The 24021-nt window shown below is 39.2% G+C and overlaps 1 protein-coding gene across 3 annotated transcripts in view; it reads left to right on the forward strand.

The window, feature by feature from the left end:
- Positions 1–24021, forward strand: part of LOC122554385 (FYN-binding protein 1) — an 88797-nt gene that overhangs the window by 20546 nt on the left and 44230 nt on the right. For all 3 annotated transcript variants that reach the window (XM_043699309.1, XM_043699310.1, XM_043699312.1), the window contains 6 exons: positions 1961–3035; positions 8720–8792; positions 16655–16832; positions 17831–17990; positions 19062–19185; positions 21578–21618. In XM_043699309.1, coding sequence (XP_043555244.1) covers positions 1961–3035; positions 8720–8792; positions 16655–16832; positions 17831–17990; positions 19062–19185; positions 21578–21618 — 1651 coding nt within the window. The remainder of the gene's footprint in view (positions 1–1960; positions 3036–8719; positions 8793–16654; positions 16833–17830; positions 17991–19061; positions 19186–21577; positions 21619–24021) is intronic.

The raw sequence follows: 24021 nt of genomic DNA on the forward strand, positions 1-24021 counted from the left end.
TCAGTCTTGTTCATGTGTGAAAAGCTGTCTGATTAAGACTGGAAGAATTTGCTTATCATACACTGTGGTCAAATAGTTTGGAAGTCTTGGCTAACTTCATTTAAAAAAAAGAGGAGTTATGGCTGAAGAGACCCAAAACAGGATCTTTTTCTTGATTTGATCTACTGTTGTCATATGTACCTAGATAAAGTGTTGTTTTGCATGCTCTACAAACAGATTATACCAAACAAAGTCCATCAGGAAGCAGAACAGAGTGCAGAATATCATTTTACAGTTGTAGAGAAGATGGAGAGAGATCAGCATTAATAGTTGAGAGGTCTGTTTCAAAATCTGATACAGTGGGGAAGAAGCTGTTCTTGAATCTGTTCATATGTTTATTTAAACTTTTATATCTTGTTCCTGACTGCAGGGTGGAAGAGCGTATAATCAGCGGGGAGAAGTCTTTGATTGTGTTGGTTGCTTTCTTGAGGCATCAGGAAGTATAGGTGGAGTCAATGGTGGAAAGTTGATTTGTGTGATGGACTGAGTTGTGTTCACAACTCTCTGTAGTTTATTGCAGTGTTAGGAAGAGCAGTTGCCATACCATGCTGTGATGAATCCATATAGGATGCTCTCTCTGGTGCATCAATAAAAATTGGTAAGAGTCCTTTTGGACATGCTGAATTTCCTTAACCTCCTGAGGAGTTAGAGGCATTGTTGTGCTTTCTTGAACATTAAATCAACATGGGTGGACCAGGAGAGATTATTGGTGACCTTCACTCCCAGGGACTTGATGGTCTCAACCATCTTCACCTCAGCACCATTGATGCAGACAGGCACATCCCTCCACTCCACTTTCCAAAGTCAATGACCAGTTCCTTCATTTTGATGACATTGATGGAAAGATTATTGCCTTTACTGCAGGCCACCAAGCACTCAATCTTTTTCCTGTAGTCTGTGTTGTATGGCAACTGTGGTGTTGTGAGCAAACTTATAAATGGAGTTAGGGTGGAATTTGACCACAGTCACAAGTGTCGAAGAGTGAGGTGCTGGAAAAGCACAGCCAGTCAGGCAGCATCTGAGTAGCATAAGCTCTTCATCAGGAATGAGGGGTGGAGAACTTCTTCGAGGTAGGCGTCGACTCTGATCTCCAGCATATGCAGTCCTCACTTTCTCCCAGTTGATTATAACCTTACTGCGAAGCTTCTTCCAAGGATGCCTGATGAAGAGCTGATGCTCAAAATGTCGACTCTTCTCCTAGGATGCTGCCTGACTGGCTATGCTTTTCTAGCATCACACTCTTTGACTGTGATCTCCAGCTTCTTCAGTCCTCACTTTCTCCACAGTCATAAGTGTGTAAGGAGTACATTAGAAGGCTGAGTATGTAGTCTTCCAGGGCATCTGTACTGGGGAGGCGTTATAACCTAGTTTTACTGACTGCAGCCTATGGGTCAAGGATCCAGGTACAGACCAGGGAGCTGAGACCCAGCTGTGATACAATTTGACTGTTTCACAAATGGCAGAAATGAGGGGGTTTTACGTGATTTAACATTGAAATTTGGCATGGAAAGATAAATTTATTCCTTTGGGCACTGTGCCATAGCTTTTTTCCCCTTTCCTTGAAGACATTAACTTGTACTCTAGTATTGTTCCGTGCAGCAACATACCTTTTAGTATCCCAATATTTTTACATGCAAGTCGAGAAAGTGGTAGCAGATTACTGAACAATGTAAAACTGGTGATTGGCTTTTCTGTGTAGCCTGGAATGGTGTAGTGCCTCAGGTGGCATTTTAATTGAAATTCCACAAACTAGGGCTTGGTCTATAAAAACATAGTTGGTTTCGGACATGAGGTTCTGTGGTGTTGATGTCTGACCTCATTGAAATATTTTTACTTTAAACAAACTAATGTCATTTAAGGTTGGAAAGCTCAATTCCAGCTGCAATGGGTAACCATTATTCTGCTCTTTTTTATTTTGCAGGAAGAAAACATTGATTTTAAAACACTTCGGGCAAAATTTCAAAAGTCTGACATAATAAGGATCAAGTCCAGTGGTAAACAACCTTTACAGACTTCTGAGGCACCTGGAGTGGCTTGTCCGAAAACAGCGCTGAATGTAACCAACATTAACATTTTTGAGACAGTTCCTCTTCACGATGCTGCTGTTCAACAAACTAGTGCACAATCTCCTCCTCCACCTGTTCCTCTGGTAAAACCAACAGTAGTTCCAAAGCCTGTACTTTTGAAATTGCCTGACTGGACAGACCCCAGTGATCCAGATAGAAGTGGAAGAAAACCAGAAGATCTTACTAGCTGTAAAGGGGCATCATTGAGGATTAGTTCAAACAATCTTCAAAAATCTGAAAATCAAACTTCAGAATCCAGACTTTCAAAAGATAATGTAGTAAATGACCAACTGAATACAATCTCATTTAAAGAAAAATTAAACATTTGGGAGAATTCTTTACATTGCAATAGTGCACCAGTTGAAAAGATAAAATGTGATACACTTCCTCCTTCACTGTTAAATTCAGGAGCAATTTCTTACTTTTCTCCTAAGGCAATATGTCGTGCTGATCCACTTTCCAGGACAATTTCTGTTTCACAAAATAGAAAGGGAGATCGAAGTATGGATCCAGAGATACAGGTGTCTGGTGCAAGGAAAGACATGACCCAGTCTATGCTCATCCAAAGTAACGACACTTCTCAATCAATTGATAACTGTAGAATTATTGTTCCAATTCTTCCACCAAAAATGTATCTTCCTTGCCCACAAGTTAATCAGAAAGGGTTGAAACTAGATGACAACACTGTAGAATCAGAGATGTCTTCAAGGTTGCCATTGGATTCAAATAACCATCGAGAACCAAAGCTGCCAATGGATCAGGGGGTAGGAAACGCTCATGAGAAAGATTACCAACATACGTTCCTGCGACGCAGGGAGTTGCCATCTATTGAAGTATTGGGACCTCCTCCAGTGAAACCACCCAGACCGTTCAACGTATACTTTGGCGCATTACAGAAGATCAAAATGGCCAGTTGTAGTCCAACTAAATGTAAGACCTGTCTATCTCTGTAAAAATTTAGAATGTTAAATTTTCACAGAAACTAGGAAGTTTTAATTATATCAAGTTTCAATCCCTATCCATAACATTACATGTTTACATGAATACATGTTGCTGAAAATATGTTATAAGAAACTACAGGTCATTTTGTTATAATGTGTGTTTTATCCACACAGATATGCTGTAATGCAATTGACAAATTGGGCATGCTGTTTCTACAGTGCGAACTTTTAAAACATGTTGGTTGTAGTGCGATTACATTGCCATCACTTTAAGCATTGTTTATAAAGTGTGAATTTTCTATAATGCAGATTTGCACAAGAGCGCGACTATCATGTTATCGAAGAATGATTTGGAGGTGCTGGTGTTGGACTAGGGTGTACAAAGTTTAAAAATCACACAACACCAGGTTATAGTCCAACAGGTTTATTTGGAAGGAACTAGCTTTCAGAGCACTGCTCCTTTATCAGATGGTTGTGGAGTTATAGAAGAACAGATTGTATTTACTAGACAGTATGCTTTATTGGGAGAAAGTGAGGAATGCAGATGCTGGAAGTCAGCTGAAAAATGTGTTGCTGGAAAAGCGCAGCAGGTTAGGCAGCATCCAAGGAGCAGGAGAATCGACATTTCGGGCATAAGCCCTTCTTCAGGAAGAAGGGCTGAAGAAAGGCTTATGCCTGAAACGTCGATTCTCCTGCTCCTTGGATGCTGCCTGACCTGCGCTTTTCCAGCAACACATTTTTCATTATGCTATATTGGCCTTTTCAGTGTTTAACGCACTGTCAGACACACAGTTGCTACATTATGCTGCCATACCATCAGGACACTGGGTTCCCACTGATCATTTTAACATATTGAAAGTATTTTTCAGCTGTAATTTTTATTTAATTGAGTTTTCTGTTTTGTTGTAATAGGGTCACTTTTTTAAGCTAACAAGCTACCATTCTGTGTTCTAAATGCTGCACAGTTAGTTGTCTTTGTCTTAAATACCTCCATGAATGACTTTACGTGTCAACTTCAGCTGCTCCCAGAATCCTGTGCTCAATCTTGACATTCTGCTGAACTGAGTTGATTTTGGATTGTATTGACTTAAGCATTTTGAGAAAGCAAATCTTAGCAGGACTTATACGCTTAATAGTAAGGTTTGAGGGAGTGTTGCTGAATAGAGACCTTTGATTGCAGGTTCATAGTTCCTTGAAAGTAGAATGGCAGGTAGATAGGATAATGAAGAAAGTGTTTGGTATATTTTCCTTTATTGGTCAGAGTATTGAGTACAGGAGTTGGGAGGACATATTGTGGCTCTACAGGACATTGGTTGGGCCACTGTTAGAATATTATATGCATATCTGGCCTCCTTCCTATCAGAGGGATGTTGTGAAACTTGAAAGGGTTCAGAAAAGATTAACAAAGATGTTGCCAGGGTTGGAGGTTTTGAACTATAGGGAGAGGTTGAATAGGCTGGGGCTATTTTCCCTGAAGCATTGGAGGCTGAGGGGTGACCTGATAAAGGTTTATAAAATCATGAGTGGCATGGATAGTATAAATAGACAAAGTCTTTTCCCTGGGATGGGGAAGTCCAGAACTAGAGGGCATAGGTTTGGGGTGAGAGGGGAAAGATATAAAAGAGACCTAGGTGAGAGGGGAAAGATATAAAAGAGACCTACGGGGCAACTTTTTCATGCAGAGAGTGGTACGTGTAAGGATTGAGCTGCCAGAGGAAGTGGTGGAGGCTGGTACAATTGCAACATTTTAAAAGGCATTTGGATGGGTATATGAATAGGAAGAGTTTGGAGGGACATGAGCCGGGTGCTGGCAGGTGGGACTAGATTGGGTTGGGATGTCTGGTCAGCATGGACGAGTTGGACCGGAGGGTCTGTTTCCATGCTGTACATCTGTGACTCTAAGTACAGGTGTTCAGTTATAGATTATTTAAACTTTCTGATTAATACATTTCTTCAGTTTATAATGTAGCAAAAGTACTCTATGATTTTGGAATTAAAATGCATTCATTTTATTCACAAAACTTGCTTGAGAGTTAGTGTCAAACATTTACAAATGTTTGTATAGTTATTGTCATTTTGTGTTCTAAACTTTAACATGATATCTTTTTCTCTCTTCAAACTTTTTTTTTATTCGAAGAGAGCTCCAGTATGAAGCCAAACAGTAATCCACTTGTGATTGTTTTTAATTATTTATGGTTGGTTTTAGATTATACTGGCAACACTTGATACAAGATGAAGGGAAGACTACCTATCTTTATTTGTTCTAGTTCATTTTGAAAATATGTTTGCTTTCAAAATACCATTCAATATATTTTCTGCTCCCTTCTTACCCATATCTCTCAATAGGGACTAGAAGGTTGGTTGAGGATGTCAGAGAATATGTGATTTAAACACTTATTTCAAAAGCGACAGGGTGAACTTGGAAGACAGTAGGGGGAAGGCTATAAATAAAAACAGAATCTGTGGGTGGTTTTGTCCAGTGAAATTCATGGTGTTTGGTCTGCCCTTTTCCCTCCATACATTGCAGTTAACATGAAGTACATGCACAGTGTTTGCCTTGTAAACTGTTGGCACATGTTGCAGGGGTGATGCTAACATAACGTGATTCTGTGATGTGTCCACTCCAATGACCGTTCAGTGCTCCTAACCATTACAAGCTGCCTAACTCTTCTTTTGCACTGAGAAAACAATGTGAGATGCCAGCTAGCAGCCTGGAACATTGCACTCAAATCCTTGACTCTTAAAAGCAATGCAAGCCACACAGAGGCTGGTAATCTGGGAGTCAGTAAGTGTAGGAACCAATGTGAAGTAGATAGAGGCTGACAGCAAAGTGAGTTGACACTTTGAAAGTAAGCTGGGAGCCGGAAAAGTAATCTTATGAAGATGCATGTATGTCCATGTATATTCATGCAAAGCCGGCTGGAGGAAACATATATCCTATGTTTTCCTGAACTCAAGTGGTGAGGAACTAAAATGGCATGTGAATTGGTTGAATGACAGACGCGCTGATATCTAATGCTGACTTGGATGCTGCATTGAGTAGGATGGCGAAAATGGAATACACAGACACATTGTGCCAAAGTTTAATGGCCAGCTGCAGGTACCTGCTCTGACTTGCATGTCAGGAACTTGTACCGCTTCTGAGGGAAGGAGAAGAGAATTGGAAATGATGTGTAAATAAGGTGAGCTGGGCAATTATGAGATGCAAATGTATGGAAGTAGTGAGATTCTGAAGTTGCTATTTAAAATTGCGAAACCCTTTCTCAACATCATGATTCTGATTATTTTCATTTTTCTCATATTTTCCCAACCTTCTGACCATTGCTTACAGTATATGAGGAAGTAGAAAAGTCCACTAGTTGGTTTTGCTTCCCCTTTTTATTGCATTGTTAAACATTGCTCATCAATAAGATCTTCTAGTCATAAGGAAGGGTGGAGTTGAAAATTATTGACTTCTATTTCTGCCCACATGCTACCTGACCTGCTGAGTCTTTCCACTTTTTTTATTTCTTATTTTGCTTTGCATTTGTATTAATCCAGTTCACAATCCAGTCTTCGAAAATCTATTATGATAGATAACACCAAACTCTACTCCACCATTCTGCTTGACTCCTCCATTGTTTCTCGGTTATCGAGCTGCTTTTCCAACATCCCATGTTGGAAACAGGCCAGTCACATGTAAGGATTGATTAATCAGTCATGTGGGTCCTTTTATTTGATAATAAATTTGTAAGAAGTTAGATTATTGAAAGTTAAATAGAGTACATTTAATGTCTATCAATGCTATTTCAGACTGCTTCCAAGTCATGGGACTAATGTATCATATCCTGTTGACGGAGATAATAATTGACAGCAGTTTAAGGCATGTTTCCTTAAAGGTGCACATAAATGACCAGAAACTGAACTAGACTAACTACATAAAAATTGCACAACACCAGGTTATAGTCCAAAAGGTTTATTTGGAAATTCTTGTTAGTGGAATTTATAACAAAAGATATAAATTCTGTGTCCAATGATCCTGCTCCACTAGCTACCTGACAAAGGAGCAGCACTCTGAAAGCTTGTATTTACAAATAAACCTGTTGGACTATAACCTGGTGTTGTGATTTTTTAACTTTGTCCACCCCAGTCCAACACCGGCATCTTCACATCTTGTATAAAAATTGTGGCTACAAGTGTAGATTAGAGGCAAAAACTTTTGCATTGCGTAATTCAGACTCCCCAAAGTCAGACAAGGCATAAGTGAGGAGAATGATGAAATAATCCCCATTTGCCTGGCTGTGTAGATCTCCAACAACATTTGAGAAGTTTGATATTAATAGATTGTTTATGGATGTGGTCTCTCCATGATTGACGCTTAATAGCAGCAGTGTGTACCATATACAAGATACATTTGCAGAAATTCACCAAGGCTCCTTAGACAGCATCTTCCAAATCATGATGACTCCCATTTGGAAGGACAAAGGGCAGCAGCTATATGAGAACATCACTGCCTATAAGTTTCTTCCAAACCACCAACCATCCTGACTTAGAAATATATCACTGTTCCTTCAGTCTCACTTGGTGAAAATCCTGGAATTCCCTCCCTAATTGTATTGTGGGTCTACTTAAAGCAAGTGGACATCAGTGTTTCACAAAGGTGGCTCACCACCATCTTCTGAAGGATAGCTAAGGATGGGGAATATATCCTGGCCCAGCCAGTGACACGTACATCTGAGTAATGACTAAAAAAATACCATCGCAACACTTAACAAACTCCTTTCTCTAGCCACTGACTCCACAGTGCTGCCTGGCAACTGCCTGAGACTGAGCCAGAAGGTTCTCAATCCTGATATCATATTTGCAATGAGATGAGCTTCCAGTAGCATTTATAATGCATCATTATAACCTCCTGAGGCATGCCTGACTCCAACACTGGCTCAGCTCATTTGCTGTTGAAGTCCTTCTCCATGCCTTTATTACTTCTCAGTTGGCTAATGTAACAATTTCTGGACACTCTCCCACACTCCATAGATGTGAAGTCATCCAGAACTGCTACCTGTGATCAATCTTGTATCCACAACCCCTGTCTTTTTCTGACCTACGTTGGTTCTTGGTTTAAGACTGTCTTCTTTATTATAATTCTTATCCTTGTTCATAAACCTGTTCGTGGCCTTGACACCACCTAATTTTTATAATCAGCTCCACTACTCTAATTCTGGCATCCTCAGTTTCAAGGGCTACATGATTTGCAGTCTTGTCTTCAGTTGCCAGGTTCTAACCTTTTGTAACTCCTTCCCTCCTTTTTTAGATCACTCCTTAAAATACTCTGACCAAGTTTTTGGTCATTTGACCTAACACTTCCTTTGTAGTTCAATATCAGTTTTCACATAATGACATTCCTACAACCACCTTTATTTATTTAAAGGCAAGTTGTTCTTGTAAAATGGTGATCTCAAATGTTTATCACACTTGACAAAACCCAATAAAACTACATAGATATTAAACTGCCTGAAATGCAAGTTAGATACGAGATAAGTAATGTTTCCCTAGTTTTGCTATTCCTGATGGTATGTTTCAAAAAACTTGTTAATCAACATTCTTCTGTCATGTTTTGTTGTTGCTTTAAGGAAGTATGTTAACTAGCCAACGAGGAATCGGAGCTTAGTATTCATATCCCATTTCTTTTGACAGTATCTAAGAAGAATGGCATCTCTTCGTCATCGATATCATACACAGATGAATATAAAATTTTAAACACTGTAAGGTAAAGTGGATAAAGAGTATAGTAATGATTATTCTAACTCCTTAAGCGTGGTGGATGCAGAAGGTAGGATAAATTGTCCAGTATGTTGAACAATTGATGCAAGACACCTTAGCCACCAAGACTATTTGAGATTCTTTTCAAAATACAGACAAAAGTTAAAAGATATTTTGTTAAATTTGATTTCACCACACAGATTGAAAAGATATTCTTTTATTTTTGCTTTTACGTAGCCACACATATATTACTCTGTTTAAATACAGTGCAGTTGTATTACAACATTCCATTCTGTGTCATTTGTATAATTCAATTATGATCATTCCTGTCCTCCCTAGTGTTTGTCTTTCAATGTTTTTTGCATTCAGAAACAGGTCATTAAGCCATGTAGATCAAAAAAGGTTCTCGTCACAATCTGTAGATGTTAACTAATCTGAACTAGAGGAATTATATTTGGTTGTAAGGATTGAAAAAAGAGGAAAAAAAAGTAGGATTCCTATTCTGATTATAACCTAGAAATTTTGCTATAAATTATATAGAAGTAGTCAGCAGCTGAGGACTCAGATGTGAAATCACTTCACCTGCACATCCACCAATGTCATTTATTGTATTTGTTCCTCCCGATGCAGTCTCCTCTACATTGAGGAGACTGGACGCCTCCTCACAGAGCGCTTCAGAGAACATCCCTGGGACACTCTCACCAATCAACCCCAATGCCCCGTAGCCCAACATTTCAACTCCCCCTCCCACTCTGCCGAGGACATGCAGGTCCTGGATCTCCTCCACCGCCACTCCTTCACCACCCAACACCTGGAGGAAGAATGCCTCATCTTCTGCCTCTGAACACATCAACCCCAGGGCATCAATGTGGACTTCACCAGTTTCCTCATTTCCCCTCCCCCCACCTTACCTCCGTTCCAACCTTCCAGCTCAGCACTGTCCTCATGACCTGACCTACCTGCCACTCTCCCTTCCCACCTATCTGCTCCACCCTCCCCTCTGACCTATCACCTCCATCCCCACCCCCATTCACACATGTAATCTTTGCTACCTTCTCCACACCCCCCATTTATCTCTCCACCCTGGAGGCTTCCTGCCTCTATTTCTAATGAAGGGCTTTTGCCCGAAACATCGATTTTCCTGCTCCTCGGATGCTGCCTGACCTGTTGTGCTTTTCCAACACCACTCTGATCTAAACTGTGAAATCACACTCATAGACAGAAAAGGATACTTTAAACTCAATGTACAAAAAAAAAATCCAGTTTTTAAGAGAGAAGTAGGAACTGGTGAAAGAGAAAAGTTAAAATTGTATTCTATGAACAATTTTTAAATATTTCAGTTAAACGAACAGTAATTTAGAGATCCAAAACCTTTAGAAAAAATTTAAGACTGATTCAATTCCATTAACGACTTGGATATAGGAATAGAAGGCTCTATAACCAAATTTGTGGATGCCACAACTGCATGGGACGGTAAATTGCAATGAGAAAATAAGAATCTTCAAATGGATATGGATAGACTAAGAGAATGGCAAATGGAGTTTAATCTTGATAAGTGTGAAGTCCTGCATTTTAGTCAGAAAAATGGGAAGGCAACCTGTTATCTGAATGGGGAGAGACTTTGGGATGCTATGCTACATAGGGATCTGGGTGTCCAGAAAACTGGCATGCAGGTACAGCAGATAATAAAGAAAGTGAATGGAATGTTGGATTTTGTAGATAAAGGATTAGAATATAAAGGGGGAGAAAGTGAGGACTGCAGATGCTGGGGATCAGAGGGCTTATGCCCGAAACGTTGATTCTCCTTCTCCTTTGATGCTGCTTGACCTGCTGCGCTTTTCCAGCAACACATTTTTCAGATTAGAATATAAAGGTAAGGAAGTATTGTTGCAACTATACAAGGCATTGGTGAGACCATATTGTGCATGTTTTGGTCCCCTTATTTGAGGAAAGATGTAGTGGCATTGGAGGCAGTTCAGAGGAGGTTTACTCGATTGATCCCAGAGACGAGGGGTTTGTCGTACAAAGAGCGATTGAACAGTTTACGCCTATACTCTCGGGAATTTAGAGTGAGGGGAGATCAAATTGAGGTATTCAAGATGATAAAGGTATTGATAAAATAAACTTGGAGTCTTGGGATAAGGGGTAGCAAATTTAAAACAGTTGAGGAGAAACTACTTCTCTCAAAGGGTTATGAATCTGTGGAATTCACAAAGTGTGATGGATATTGGACAGAGAGTAAATTTGACGAGGAGCTAGAGAAATTTTTAATTGGTAATGAGTTTAAAGAGAGAAGGCAAGAAAGTGGTGAGTAGCATATCAGCCATGATTGAATGGCTTAGCAGACCCAATGGACAAATGGCCTAATTCTGCTCCTGTACCTTATGAACATCTATGCTGACGTAGATCCGATTGCTAGTGATGTTGTTGATGTTAATTCTTGCTGATCCTTTCAACTTTTTCAACTCTAGTGCATGGTGAATATGGCAGCTGTTCCTTCTCTTTTGCTTACCAGTTTATATCTCAATAATGTACAACTTTAGAATCTGAGATAACAACAACTTTTTGCTGGGTCCCAGTTTTTCACAACTTGATCCTGTGCATATACAATTTGACCTTTCAGCAACATATCTTTCTACAAATCTTGAGTTCCTTTGGGTAATGGGTTGACGAACTGCTGATGATGTTGAAAGCACACCCTGTTCAGCAAATTTCTTAACGTTCTGGAGGTGAGTAGTGTTCCATTATTTCACATTACTCTTTCAGGAATCCCTTGCTTGGTGAACAGAACTGATAGGTTTTTATTTACTTGTGGGAATGTCATTTATTGCTCATCTATAGTTATCCTTGAGAAGATGTTGGTGAGCTGTCTTCTTGAACCGCTGCAATCCATGGGCTGCAAGTTGACCCATAATGCCATTAGGGAGGGAATTCCTGCACTTTGACCCAGTGACAATAAAGGAACAGTGACATATTTCCAAGTCAGGATGGTGAGTGGCATCGAGGGAAATTTGTATCATGTGGTGTTTCCATGTGAGATCTCAGCTGAAGTAATCATGGAAGCTTTCAAACCTTTCACTGTTTGGATAACCTGAAACCTTATTAGTTGTAATCTGCAACTATGATATGTCATACTTGACTGTGAATAAATCTGCTCCTATATTATGCCAAAGTCTGAATGGTACAGGGTGACCTTCAGTTAAGGTCAGAGTTCCTTTCCTGGAAATCATGTATTTAAGAGAAAAGACTTTGTGAAGCATTCCTTCCAATAGGAACCAACATTAAAATTGGAATTAGTGTCTGTAGTCCTTAGCAAAAAGAAATTACACCTCTACCCTGTAAATTGAAATTTGGAACTTATATGTGGAATTCCTACATTTGGAATAACCATTAAAACAAAAACCATTTCTAAAATATTTTTAGATTTAGTAAGATTCAACTGACAGCACTGACTGTAGAATGCAGCTGGGAGACTGCTGCCTGGGATCTCCACAAGGGTCACACATTTATTCACTGGGTTCTGGACCACCAATTGAGATTATTGCTTGTTCCAGGCTATGTCATGGCTGCCTGGTGCCATCTTTTCAGGGCTCCGTAGTATTCCCTTTATCTTCTACCTCCGTCTTCAGGGTTCACTCGGGCCATTGCTTAGAATCATAGAGATGTACAGCACGAAAACAAACCCTTTGGTCCAACTTGTCCATGCCGACCAGATATCCGGAGTTAATCTAGTTTCCTGGCTGTCTGCTGGTCTTTGGCCTTCCTCCCTGTCCTGTTGACTAGCAGTGTGTTAGTCATGGACATCTGCTGCCTCTCTTTAGGTGGAGCTGGCCAGTGCTGCAGATTTCCAGCATTGAATTGTGGCTCACAGCCAGTGGGGAGGCATGGAGAGCTGCAGGTTGTTGTCTGGGCTACGGCTTTGGCCTCTACGGTCCACATGGAGTTTGGCATCTCTCCAGCATTGTTCCATTGGTTGTGGTCCACATTATGCCCCAAAGACTCATCCATTCTGACCCCTACTTCAGTGAGGAGGTATGAGAGTTGCTGAGCTTGTCTGTCTCCATTGTCTGGTCAGGTCCTGTGGGCAGTAGTGCCCTGCGTGACCCCTCAGGGATTCTAGCAGGCTGTTCTGCTAAGTAGTCTGGGTCTGGTGAGTGGTAGGTGCCTTGGGCAGTGGACAAGGAGAGATCACAAATTAGAAAGTGGCAGTGGTCTCCAGTCTGAGAGGGAGAGATAATGCCACAATTGTGCTACTCTGGTCAGGTGAAGTACTAGAGTACTATAAACAACAATGAGCATTGTTGTCGAGAGTGTGTTGCTGGGAAAGCACAGCAGGTCAGGCAGCATCGGAGGAGCAGGAGAATCAATGTTTTGGGCAACAACATTGAGCATCACAGGATTAATGAGATTTCTGATCTTAATAACATAATGATATTAAAGCAAACAATGCTTTAAGGAGTAACCTTAAATGCCTACTCCCTGTACTCCAGTAGCTGTCGTTTCTTTTTTCTGCTGTGTACTCTTGTACTTCTGGCACATATTATATGTAGGCACTATTTCTTCAGTGTCTACCCAACTATCCTGGCTTTGAGATTCCACTTCTCCATTCCTTCATGTATCTTTTGGAAAAGATTTCTGTGCATCTTTTTGGTCCAGTAATTCTACATCCAGTCAGAACACTGTCTTCTCATGAAACATCATTTCTGGTTGATTCTATTTCCTGTATCCTATCAGCCATCCTTTGGATCATTTGCTGAGGCATCAACTGTTCATCTTAATCTCCCCTCAAATTTGATTCTGTTTCAATGAATCTTTGCAGTTGATGTATTATCTCCTATTTTCTTGTTTTGGCAGCAGCAGAGAGAGAGCAGTACCTTTTCCCCTCCTGGCTTGCATTTTGGAGTGAAACCATATGTCTGCCATCCTATTTGTACTCTACACCTAATTTGCTCTTGGAGATTAGAGTAACAGTAGACAGTGTTCACCCTGCATTAATAGCATTCTCCATGACAGATGTGCGTGGAATTTCATACATCCATACACAACTAGCAAAATCTCTCCTGCCAAATTGGCATATCTGTCTCATCTGATGTTAAAGTTTATGATGCAGATGTTATTGCTTTTTTTTCTTCGCCTTGCGTTCTCTGTTATGGAAAAATCTACTTTTCTGATTTTGGTGAAAATCCTCTTGTGACTGTGACCACTGATATTCAACATCATTTCTCGTCAGCTCCTTTTCAGTTTGCTATGCGTTCTGACGTGTGATGTCTAAAGGAACTCGAGCACAAAGCAAGCCAAGAAATGTCCTTTTTTTAGTGTTTTCTAGACAATTTCTTAGATTGAGCCAGGCAGCAGGCTCTCCTGAATCTGGTAACATGAAATGAAACAGGAACAATAAATGACCTCATGACAGAAGAGCTTTTTGGTGACAGTGATCACAACATATTAGAACATTTAATATGAGTTTGAAAGGGAGAAGTGTGGGTGCGTGTTTTAAAAAATTCTCAAGGTCAGGTTCGTAGGAGAGTAGTCTGACACAGAACAAACGACCAAGAGGCGAGTCTGCTAGAATATGGGCATTTTATTCCCCGCAGCGTCGCCACAACGGGTCTGGCTTATACTCACTCTACATGTTACCGGAACTGGGAGCCGTCAGTTCTCGTAGAGCGGTTGCCAACAACCCACGCTCGGCGGTTAAACGTAACCCCGGAGCAGACTCACCGAACTGGAGACTTTTCCAGCTGATATACTCTTTTCCAGATATAAACATTCATGTGAACAGCAGAGCAAGGCTAAAAAACACATTCCATTCTGGTTACATACAGATAAGAAGATTCACACGGGGAGGTGTGTAATAAGATTCACACGGGACTAAGCAACACCTCCATTCCGGTTAGATTCACACATGTATTGGGACATAATTTTTAACCGTTTCACCACATTCCACTGCTTGGAATTTTACACCACAGTGCGTGACATGTTACAATGAGGGAATGAAGGCAATGCTGGTTACAGTGAACTGGAAAAAACAGTCAACAGAGTTGCAGGGGTTGCATTTTAAGGACACATTTAATAACACTCAGCAAAGATTTATCCCAGTGAGAAAGAAGCACCTTTTGAGAAGAATAAAATCCAAAAGAACTGCAAATACTGTAAATCAGAAATAAAAGCAGAAATTGCTGGAAAAGCTCAGCAGGTTTGGCAGCATCTGTGGAGAGAAACCAGAGTTAATATTTTGGCTAGGGTGACCCTTTCTCAGGAGGGGTCTGAGGAAGGATCTCCGGATCCAAAACACACACTCTAGGTGGAGAAAGTTTTGGATCCGGTGACCCTTCCTCAGACCCCTCCTGAGAAAGGGTCACCCTGGCCAGAATATTAACTCTGATTTCTCTCCACAGATGCAGCCAAACCTGCTGGGCTTTTCCAGCAATTTCTGTTTTGTGCCTTTTGAGAAGGATATGCCATCTATGGATAAATAAGGAAGCTAAGGATAGTATTACACTTGAAGGAAACATTACATAAATTTGCAAAGATTAGTGATAGATGAGAGGATTGGGCAGACTTTGAAAACCAGCAAAGAGTTGATATAAAGACAGAAAGATTAGGAAGGCAAATGAAATGTTGCCAATTATCGCAAAGGGAATGGAAAATAAAACTAGAGAATCTTTACTGTACGCATTTACACATTTTTTTGGTCTCCTGATTTAAAAATAATCTATAATTGCCTTCAACGTAGTTCAGAGAATTTTCACTTAACTCATTCTCTCCTATGAAGAAAAGCCAAATAACTTGGGTCCATGCACATTGGAATTTAGAAGAATGAGATGTGATCTTATTGAAGCATAAAATTTTGAGCATCCTGAATAAGGTGGATATCCAGATGTTGCTCCTTTCTGTGGAGGAGACAATTGTTAAGGCACTTCGTTGAAGAAGAGGTCTGCCTTTTAAAACAGATGAATAAAATTATTTTATAGAGTTGTTCTATGTGAAATTGTCTTCATCAGAAACTAGTGGAAGCTGTGTTCTTTTAAATTTATTCAAAACAGAGTTGTATAATTGAATGATTTTCACTGTTTCAGTACCAGCTTTGACTGCCTGCATCCCACTGCTTTCACTCTCTCTTCTTGCGCACTAAGCTATCTGTGTGGTTTCGAGTTATCGTAAGAAACCTGCAATCTAATAACTAATTGGCTTTTCTTTTGGCTATAAAAACTCTCATTTCTTCATTTTACTCTAAATTATATTAAAGTCCCAAAACATAGGAATAGTCTAAACCTTGTATTTGTAACATTAATGATCCCTGTTAATATATTTGTTTGGGCAGATGCCTGTTTTAAACAACAGTGTTAGCATCTTTCTACGTTTTTATAATGTGTATTTGAAATAGACGTCAATGAAGAAAATTTAGTTTCAATTTAGCTTCTCTATCTTGAAATCTTTCTTGAAACATCTTCCATTTAACTGCTCGGACAAAAAAAGGAAAACAACATAAGTTACTGGTCAAAATACTCATTGTCACAAATCTTCTCTCACCAAAGTAACCATTATTTATTTATATATTAGAAATTGTGTTGTCAGACTATTCTTGCCTAAGCCCCTTGTGTGCTTTACTGTTTAATGAGGTCACTGAATATCATTAAGACTTGACATTTTAGCCTTTGCTGGATATACATTTCATTCAGTATCACTTCTTGCCTGTTTGAGATCAGGCGAGTTGGCAGAGATCAAACGTCTTTGGATTGTGCATCATCTTATTACATAATCTAGTAATGTTAAGTCTGTTTAGATTTTTTAATATAAAGGTATGAACATGTAAGGCTTATTTCTTAAAGGAAGAATTCTGTCCTTTTGATCTTCCTTCTCTTGTAGTCGTATACACGAAGAAACCAATAAGAAAAAGGAGCAGCAGCACCAGGAAGTTGAGCAGAAAAATGTATTGCAAATCAGAAAAATGAAAGGGAAACATCAGGACCAAGTTAAGGAATATGAAAGTAAAGAAATAAGAGAAAAAGAAATAAGAGAAAAAGAACTACAGAGGAAATTCAATGTATGTACAACATATTGTGAAGTTACAGCTAACTATTTTGTGCTTTGTATAGTCAAAAGCTTTAAACTAATGAAAAATCAGTTCAAAGTTGCAGCTTGTATTGCATTGTGCTGTATTGCAATAATCAATGTAATAAATGTATCCCAGATGGTTTCACAATCTTAGACACAACTGATTTTTCACCACCATCCTTTCTCTTCTGCTGTGCCTATGTTATGAAAAGCTGTGGATTTTATTCTCCTTGAAGTTTTTTCAGTCTTTTTTGCTACCTTTGTTCAAAACTGATACTGAGCAAATATAAAGTGTAAAAGTAGAAATATTGGAAATACACAATAGCCTGGTTAGGGTGCATCTTTGAGTTCTTCATTCTTACTGTTTTTATTTCTTTTGTGTGAAACCTCAACTGCAAGACAAAGCATTACATTAATAAAGGATCCTCTGAAACATGATGGTTCTTTTGAGGGAAAATTGGATGTAAATTTGAAACTCTGGAAGGACAAGATTTGGAGATTACAATTGAAATAATTCTATATTGTCCAGGAAAGAGCTACTGTAGATACAGCATAATGGAATCGATGACCTCAGTGCCCTAAACTTGCAAAGTTGGAACTGTTTTTTTTTCATGTGCCATCTGACTAATTTTTCAATTCCAAGTATTTATTTCTGATCATCACCACACTGGGTAACATCTTGAACCTTCAAGGTACACTCAATGTTACCTTGGCGTTTTTCACTGGAATGTGTTCTGATTTTAGATTTCTAATTTTTAATGCAGCTAGCATTTCATTAGTTGGATGCATTGGTTATCCTGATTGGAATACTATCGATCACCTAGCAAGACACACTGCAAGAAACCACTTAGTTAGGGAATGCTATAAAGTTTTTAATTGCACCACACAAGACAGGTCTGAAATGGCTCAAACTTTGAGAAATTCTGTTTTTACTTTCATCATTATCATTAGTGACAATTTTAATTTTATTTGTTTGTTTGTGTTTAGCTCACAGGCCTGGAGGTTCCTATATATAAAGTTCAAGTGCAGCAGCTTTTAAAGGGAGGAAAACTGGACCTCACTGTGAAACCGGGTGAAGTAGTGGAAATTATCCGTATGGTTGATTGTCCTACTGGAAAGTGGCTAGCCAGAACTCATGATGGGAATTGTATGTAAATAATTTGCTGCTCTTATATTTTAATTCTTTATCCCTATCTGTTTAATTTCTGATTTGAAGGAACTGGTATTGGACTGGGGTGGACAAAGTTTAAAAAATCACTCAACACCAGGTTATGGTTTAACAGGTTTATTTGGAAGCACTAGCTTTCAGGGTGCTGCTCTTTCATCTGTTACTTCCAGAAACTCTTACATCCCAAAAATTTGTAATACTTAGATTTAAAACTCCTCAATCATGATAAAGCATAGGGTTACTGTCTCTTTTTTTTTCAATATATTTACTGTACAGTGAGCTTCAGTATCCTGGGAGCTTAACCCCAGGAAGTGCAATATTCAGGAGTGTTTCAACCTGAATGAGTGTCAGTGCCATCAAAATGAGAGAGAAAAATTGGGAGAAGGCCAAATGGAACAAAAATGTCCTTGAGACAAAAGACAATTATGATTTAAGCTGAAAAAATTCCCCTTCAATTCCAACTATTTCTTATAAAGCAGCCAGTAATACTTGGAGATGAACATTATATTGAACTTTCATTTTGAAGTAATTTTGCTGTTTCATTATAGTGTTCCTTACCGGTCTGACATGTGATTTTAAGCTGTCCACACAGATGAGGAAATGATTTGGATTCTTTATTCCTTTGTTACTTAGATCAACTCATTTACAAACACCTACCTATCCAATGCAGAAAGATTTGTATTTACATAAGCTCTTCTCACGCCCACTGAATTTCTCAATGCACTTTACAGCTGATGAAGTGCTTTTGAAGTCTAGTCACTGTTGTAATATAAATTAACACTGGGTGGAAGGCCACCATAGGGTTTCCATGTCAAGCCCTCTTTTAAAAAAAATAGATTTTTGTGCTCTCACATTTTATTTTACAGATCTGCTTTTAACTGGCTTCAAACTTAAAGTATTTCCCAGAAAAGTTGTGAAGCAGTTGCTTTCACCCTTTGCTAATCTATTCAATAGGATGGGATGAAGACCTGTTTGTGATGGGTAATGAAATATTTCATTGATGCTGCTTCTGAAAGGTCCATCAAGGAGTCTGACTTTTTATTATTACAGATGGTTACATCCAGATTGAAGCTGTGAAAATGGATAATGCCGAAATTAAGGAAATTAGTAAAAGAATTTTGAAACAACCAGAGACATTTGAGGAAATATACGATGACGTTGGTCTTCCTGAAATGTAGGTACAAATTTCTTTCCGTAAACAATTTACCTACTTTTGGTACAGCAAAATAATCAATGAATAAATACATTGCTACTTGGTTTTTCTCTTCTGTAAAGATTTTTTTTTATTTCTCCAAATTAAACGCATCCTTTTGGTTAATACACCTATCTTTGCTTTATATTCTGTTCCCTCTACCAATTGGCATTCACATGCAATGGAAAATTCCAAAAGATTAAATGTTACCACCAGAAGCAGGTAAGTTAGGGTCTGGTAGAGTATTAAAATATCTCAAACCAAACCTAAATTGGCCTTCAGTCAACACATCTGCTGTATTTAAGAAACATGGAAGAAAGGGAGGACTGCCAATCCAGACCGGGAGGTGGATTGGCTGGCTAAATATTTTAAAGAGGCTGACAGCCTCTCTTTTGACTTGCTTCGCATGTTGATTCATGGCTGATGTGTTTTTTTGACTCTTGGAAAACCTGCAATTCAAAGGAGGCAAGAACATGTTTAATGAGTAAGTTCTACTTGAAGGTGAAGCAAAACAAGAGCATTTTCCCCAAACATCATCTTTGCAAACTCCTACACAAGCACTGCCAGGGTCAGTCATAAGATCATAGAAACATTCAGTACAGAAGAGGCATTTTGGCTCATCGAGTCTGTGCTGCAAAAGTACATTGTGACCTACATTCATAACCACTTTCCTACACTTGGCCCATAGCTTTGAATGGAATGACACTTTAGAAAGTACTTGGATGAGCTTTTAAAGGTTTTGAGGTTTTGCATCTCAACTGTTCTCCCAGGCAGTGCATTCCAGAAGACTTCCACCTTCTGGGTGAAAATGGTTTTTCCTCCAATGCCTTATTAAATCTCCTGCCTTAGGTTTTAAAATTATGGTTCGATTGTCATTGAACATAACCCATGTTCTTGTTACATTTCCAAGAACTGGGATTATGGTGAGAATGAGGCTGAGAAGCTTATCTGCCATGATTGAATGGTGGAGCAGACTCACTGAGCTGAATGGCCTAATTTCTGTCCCATGTCTTATGGTCATATGGGATTTGGACATCATCCCTAGGGATAACAACTGAGATCCTACGTTTCCACCCTCTTTCACCCACAGAATTATAGATCAGTCCTTTGCGCAGCTGCAGGAGCAACTATAGGCTCTCAATCTTCTTCTGCAGCCTCCTTTACACAATCATGCTGACTTCTGGCAGAGAACCCGTTGAATGAAAGAATGGTCTGCTGTAAAACGAGGACTCCAAAGGCTGCGAGGAAACCTGCATATCGATACTTCACATCTAAAGCTTTGTGATAGAATCCCTCCAGTGTGAGAGCAGGCTATTCAATCTCTGGAGAGATCCAACCCAGACTCCTACCCTGTCCCTGTAAACCTGCATTTCCCATGGCTAATCCACCTAACCTGCACATCTTTGGATTGAGGGAGGAAACCAGAGCACACAGCAGAGACCCACACATACGTGGGAGAATGGGCAAATTCTACAGAGGCAGTCACCTGAGTGGGGAAATGAACCTGGGTCCCTGGTGCTGTGAGGTAGCAGTGCTAACCACTGAGCCATCGTGCTGCCCTAAATGGGAAAGTAAGCAAAAGTAAATGACAAAAGGATGTTGATGCAAATCAACAAAGCAGAAGATGATAATACACCAGTAAAGAAATGAAAGATGGATCTAGATGAGGTGTAAGTAAAATAAAGTCATCATAGTCTGTTCAGACCATTGGGCTATTTTCCCATTAGAGAGAGATGACTGTTGGTGGTTTAACCTAAGAGTCACCATGCCTCAGATGAGAAAGTTTGAGATGCAGAATCCTTCATTGTGTGGGAATTGAATCTATGCTGATAGTAGCAATGTGTTACAAACAAGCTGTCCAGCCGATTGGGCTAGTATTATGATTGAAATCAGTGAGTCTAAAATCTACAAAATGCACTGTTAACAATACTTGAGAATTTCTTGATTAAATCCCAACTTCTTATTTTACTTTCTTCCTCTTTTTTTTCTTTTAGTTCTTCACTGGCCATTGTCACTATTTCATCACCTTGTAAACTTGGTTTTGTGGAGTTTAGCAATATAGGCCAAATGCTTCAGTATAGATCAAACTTGATACCTTATGGTTCCTGCTGTTTACAGTCCTACCCAGTCATGAGATTATGATGTTTTCTAAGACTTCTGTGCTGAATTTAAGATTATTTTCTAGCTGACAACTTTCCTGACAAGTAAATGTTGTGCCATATCTTAACTTGACTTGTCGAAATTATGAGCGCAGATAATCTTCTGTTGTAGAACAAAAGCTCATTTTATTCATTTGCATTAAACTGTATGGTGCAAGGTAGAGAAAATGGTGTGGAAGTTGCATGTTTCATTAATGGGGACAATTCTTCCACAGAACTCCTGAACTGTGTTCCACATCACCACTTCAAAATGTTGGTAAGTGTTTTATTAGAATTTTGTTCCATTCAGCTGATTACTTGATTATACAGGCTAGATGTTGCTGTACCTTTTTTAACACATTGCCTATGATTGGTTCATGTGTTTCAACTTGTTAATTTACATAAAACTGTTGTTATAAATATGTAATTTCATGATTTAATGTATTTTAGGAATACAAATTTTAGTTTCTGGTTTGAAAGTTTAAAATGTAAGGTAAATGAAAACTTGAGGTTTGAAAAGCTGGGATGTTTAGGAATTGGAGAAAATTAGTTTAACTCACTTTTTGGGACATCTCGCTTATGGCATGTTTGTTACATATTGTACCAGGTAGTCAATGATTCATGAGGAATTTTCAGAGTTTGTTAATTTAGTCAAGGAACAACCGTTTAGGTATGGTACAGAGACCACCAAGTTGTTTTAATGGGTTGGAAGGAGTAGAAAGGCTTCCAATTGTCCGAGCATTTGTTTGTAACATACTAGCTCTGTATCTCTAATGGTGAGCATTTCTTTGCCTGGTTTCATTCTCCCCTTTGTCTCCCTATTTTTTTTTTTGATTTTCCTTTTTTTCCTTGGATCAAGCTGTTGGATTTTTCCCTTTATTTTCCCTGGTTCCACATTAAAACGATCCTTTATATCCTCTGTGGATTGTGACTTGTCCTTGGCTGGTTATGGTACATACAATTACAGCAGTAGATTATATGTGCTCAAATAATTCTCCAGCTTGTCCTTCACCTGTACTGATATTTTAGAATAAATTTATTGAGGATTTTTCCCCCTTTAGCAGTCAATTGTTCCAGCTTGACATTTCTTTTGCTTTAATTTTGCCTCCATCTCACCACCTCGATGTGAGTTTCTCAATGAATTATGTATCTATGTCTTGTCGCTTAAAAAATGATTTCTGGCCACAGAAACCATTTTGTTAAGTAGTTGTAGATGTATGGCTCTGTGCTTCTTTCACCATTTTCACCATGTATTCCCTCATGTTTGTTACTTCAGACATAACAAGTCATTTCTGCATGCATAGACTAACATTCTAAGGTCATGTCACATGTTCTTGACTTTTGAAGTGATCTCATTGAAAGATCAAAAGTGGATGGGAAAAAGAGGGTATGTGTATCATCCCAACTTGGTCCCAGTAAAGGCAAAAAAAACATAATTGGAGTTGTGTATAGACCTCCTAACAGTGGTCAGGACCAGGGACGCAACATGTACCGGGAAATAGAGAAGGCATGTCAGAAAGGCAAGGTTACATTGATCATGGGAGACTTCAATATGCAGGTGGACTGGGTAAATAATGTTGTTAGTGGATCCAAAGAAAGGGAATTCATGGAATGCTTACAGGATGGCTTTTTGGAACAGCTTGTCATGGAGCCCACAAGAGAGCAGGCTATTCTGGACCTAGTGCTTTGCAATGAACCAGACTCTATAAAAGATCTTAAAGTAAGGGAACCCTTAGGAAGTAGCGACCATAATATGATAGAGTTCAGTCTGCAGTTTGAAAGAGAGAAGGCAAAATCGGATGTAATGGTGTTACAGTTGAATAAAGGTAATTATGAGGGCATGAGAGAGGAACTGACGAAAATAGACTGGAAGCAGAGCCTAGCAGGGAAGACAGTAGAGCAAAAATGGCAGGAGTTTATAGGTATAATTGAGGACACTGTACAGAGGATCACTCCCAAGAAAAGAAAGATTAACCGGGGAGGGATTAGACAACCTTGGCTGACAAAGGAAGTCAGGAAATGTATTAAAGAAAAAGAGAGATCCTATAAAGTGGCTAAGAAAAGTGGGAAATCAGAAGATTGGGAAGGATACAAAAGCAAACAGAGGATAACAAAGAGTGTAATAAGAAATGAGAGGATCAAATATGAAGGTAGGCTAGCCAGTAATATTAGAAATAATAGTAAAAGTTTCTTTCAGCACATAAGAAACAAACGACAGGCAAAAGTAGACATTGGGCCACTTCAAACTGATGCAGGAAGCCTAGTGATGGGAGATAAGGAAATAGCAGGAGAACTTAACAAGTACTTTGCGTCAGTTTTCACAGTGGAAGACATGAGCAATATCCCAAAAATTAAAGGGTGTCACGGGGCTGAGTTGAGTATGGTTGCCATCACGAAAGAGATAGTGCTAGAAAAGTTAAAAAATCTTAAAATTGATAAATCTCCTGGCCCCGATGGGATACACCCTAGAGTTCTGAGAGAGGTGGCTGAGGAAATAGCAGAGGCATTGGTTGAGATCTTTCAAGAGTCACTGGAGTCAGGAAAGGTCCCGGATGATTGGAAGATGGCTGTTGTAACCCCCTTGTTCAAGAAAGGATCAAGGCAAAAGATGGAAAATTATAGGCCAATCAGCTTAACCTCGGTTGTTGGTAAAATTCGAGAATCCATCATTAAGGATGAG

This window comes from Chiloscyllium plagiosum, chromosome 11, assembly GCF_004010195.1.
Source record: "Chiloscyllium plagiosum isolate BGI_BamShark_2017 chromosome 11, ASM401019v2, whole genome shotgun sequence".
Taxonomy (NCBI): Eukaryota; Metazoa; Chordata; class Chondrichthyes; order Orectolobiformes; family Hemiscylliidae; genus Chiloscyllium; species Chiloscyllium plagiosum.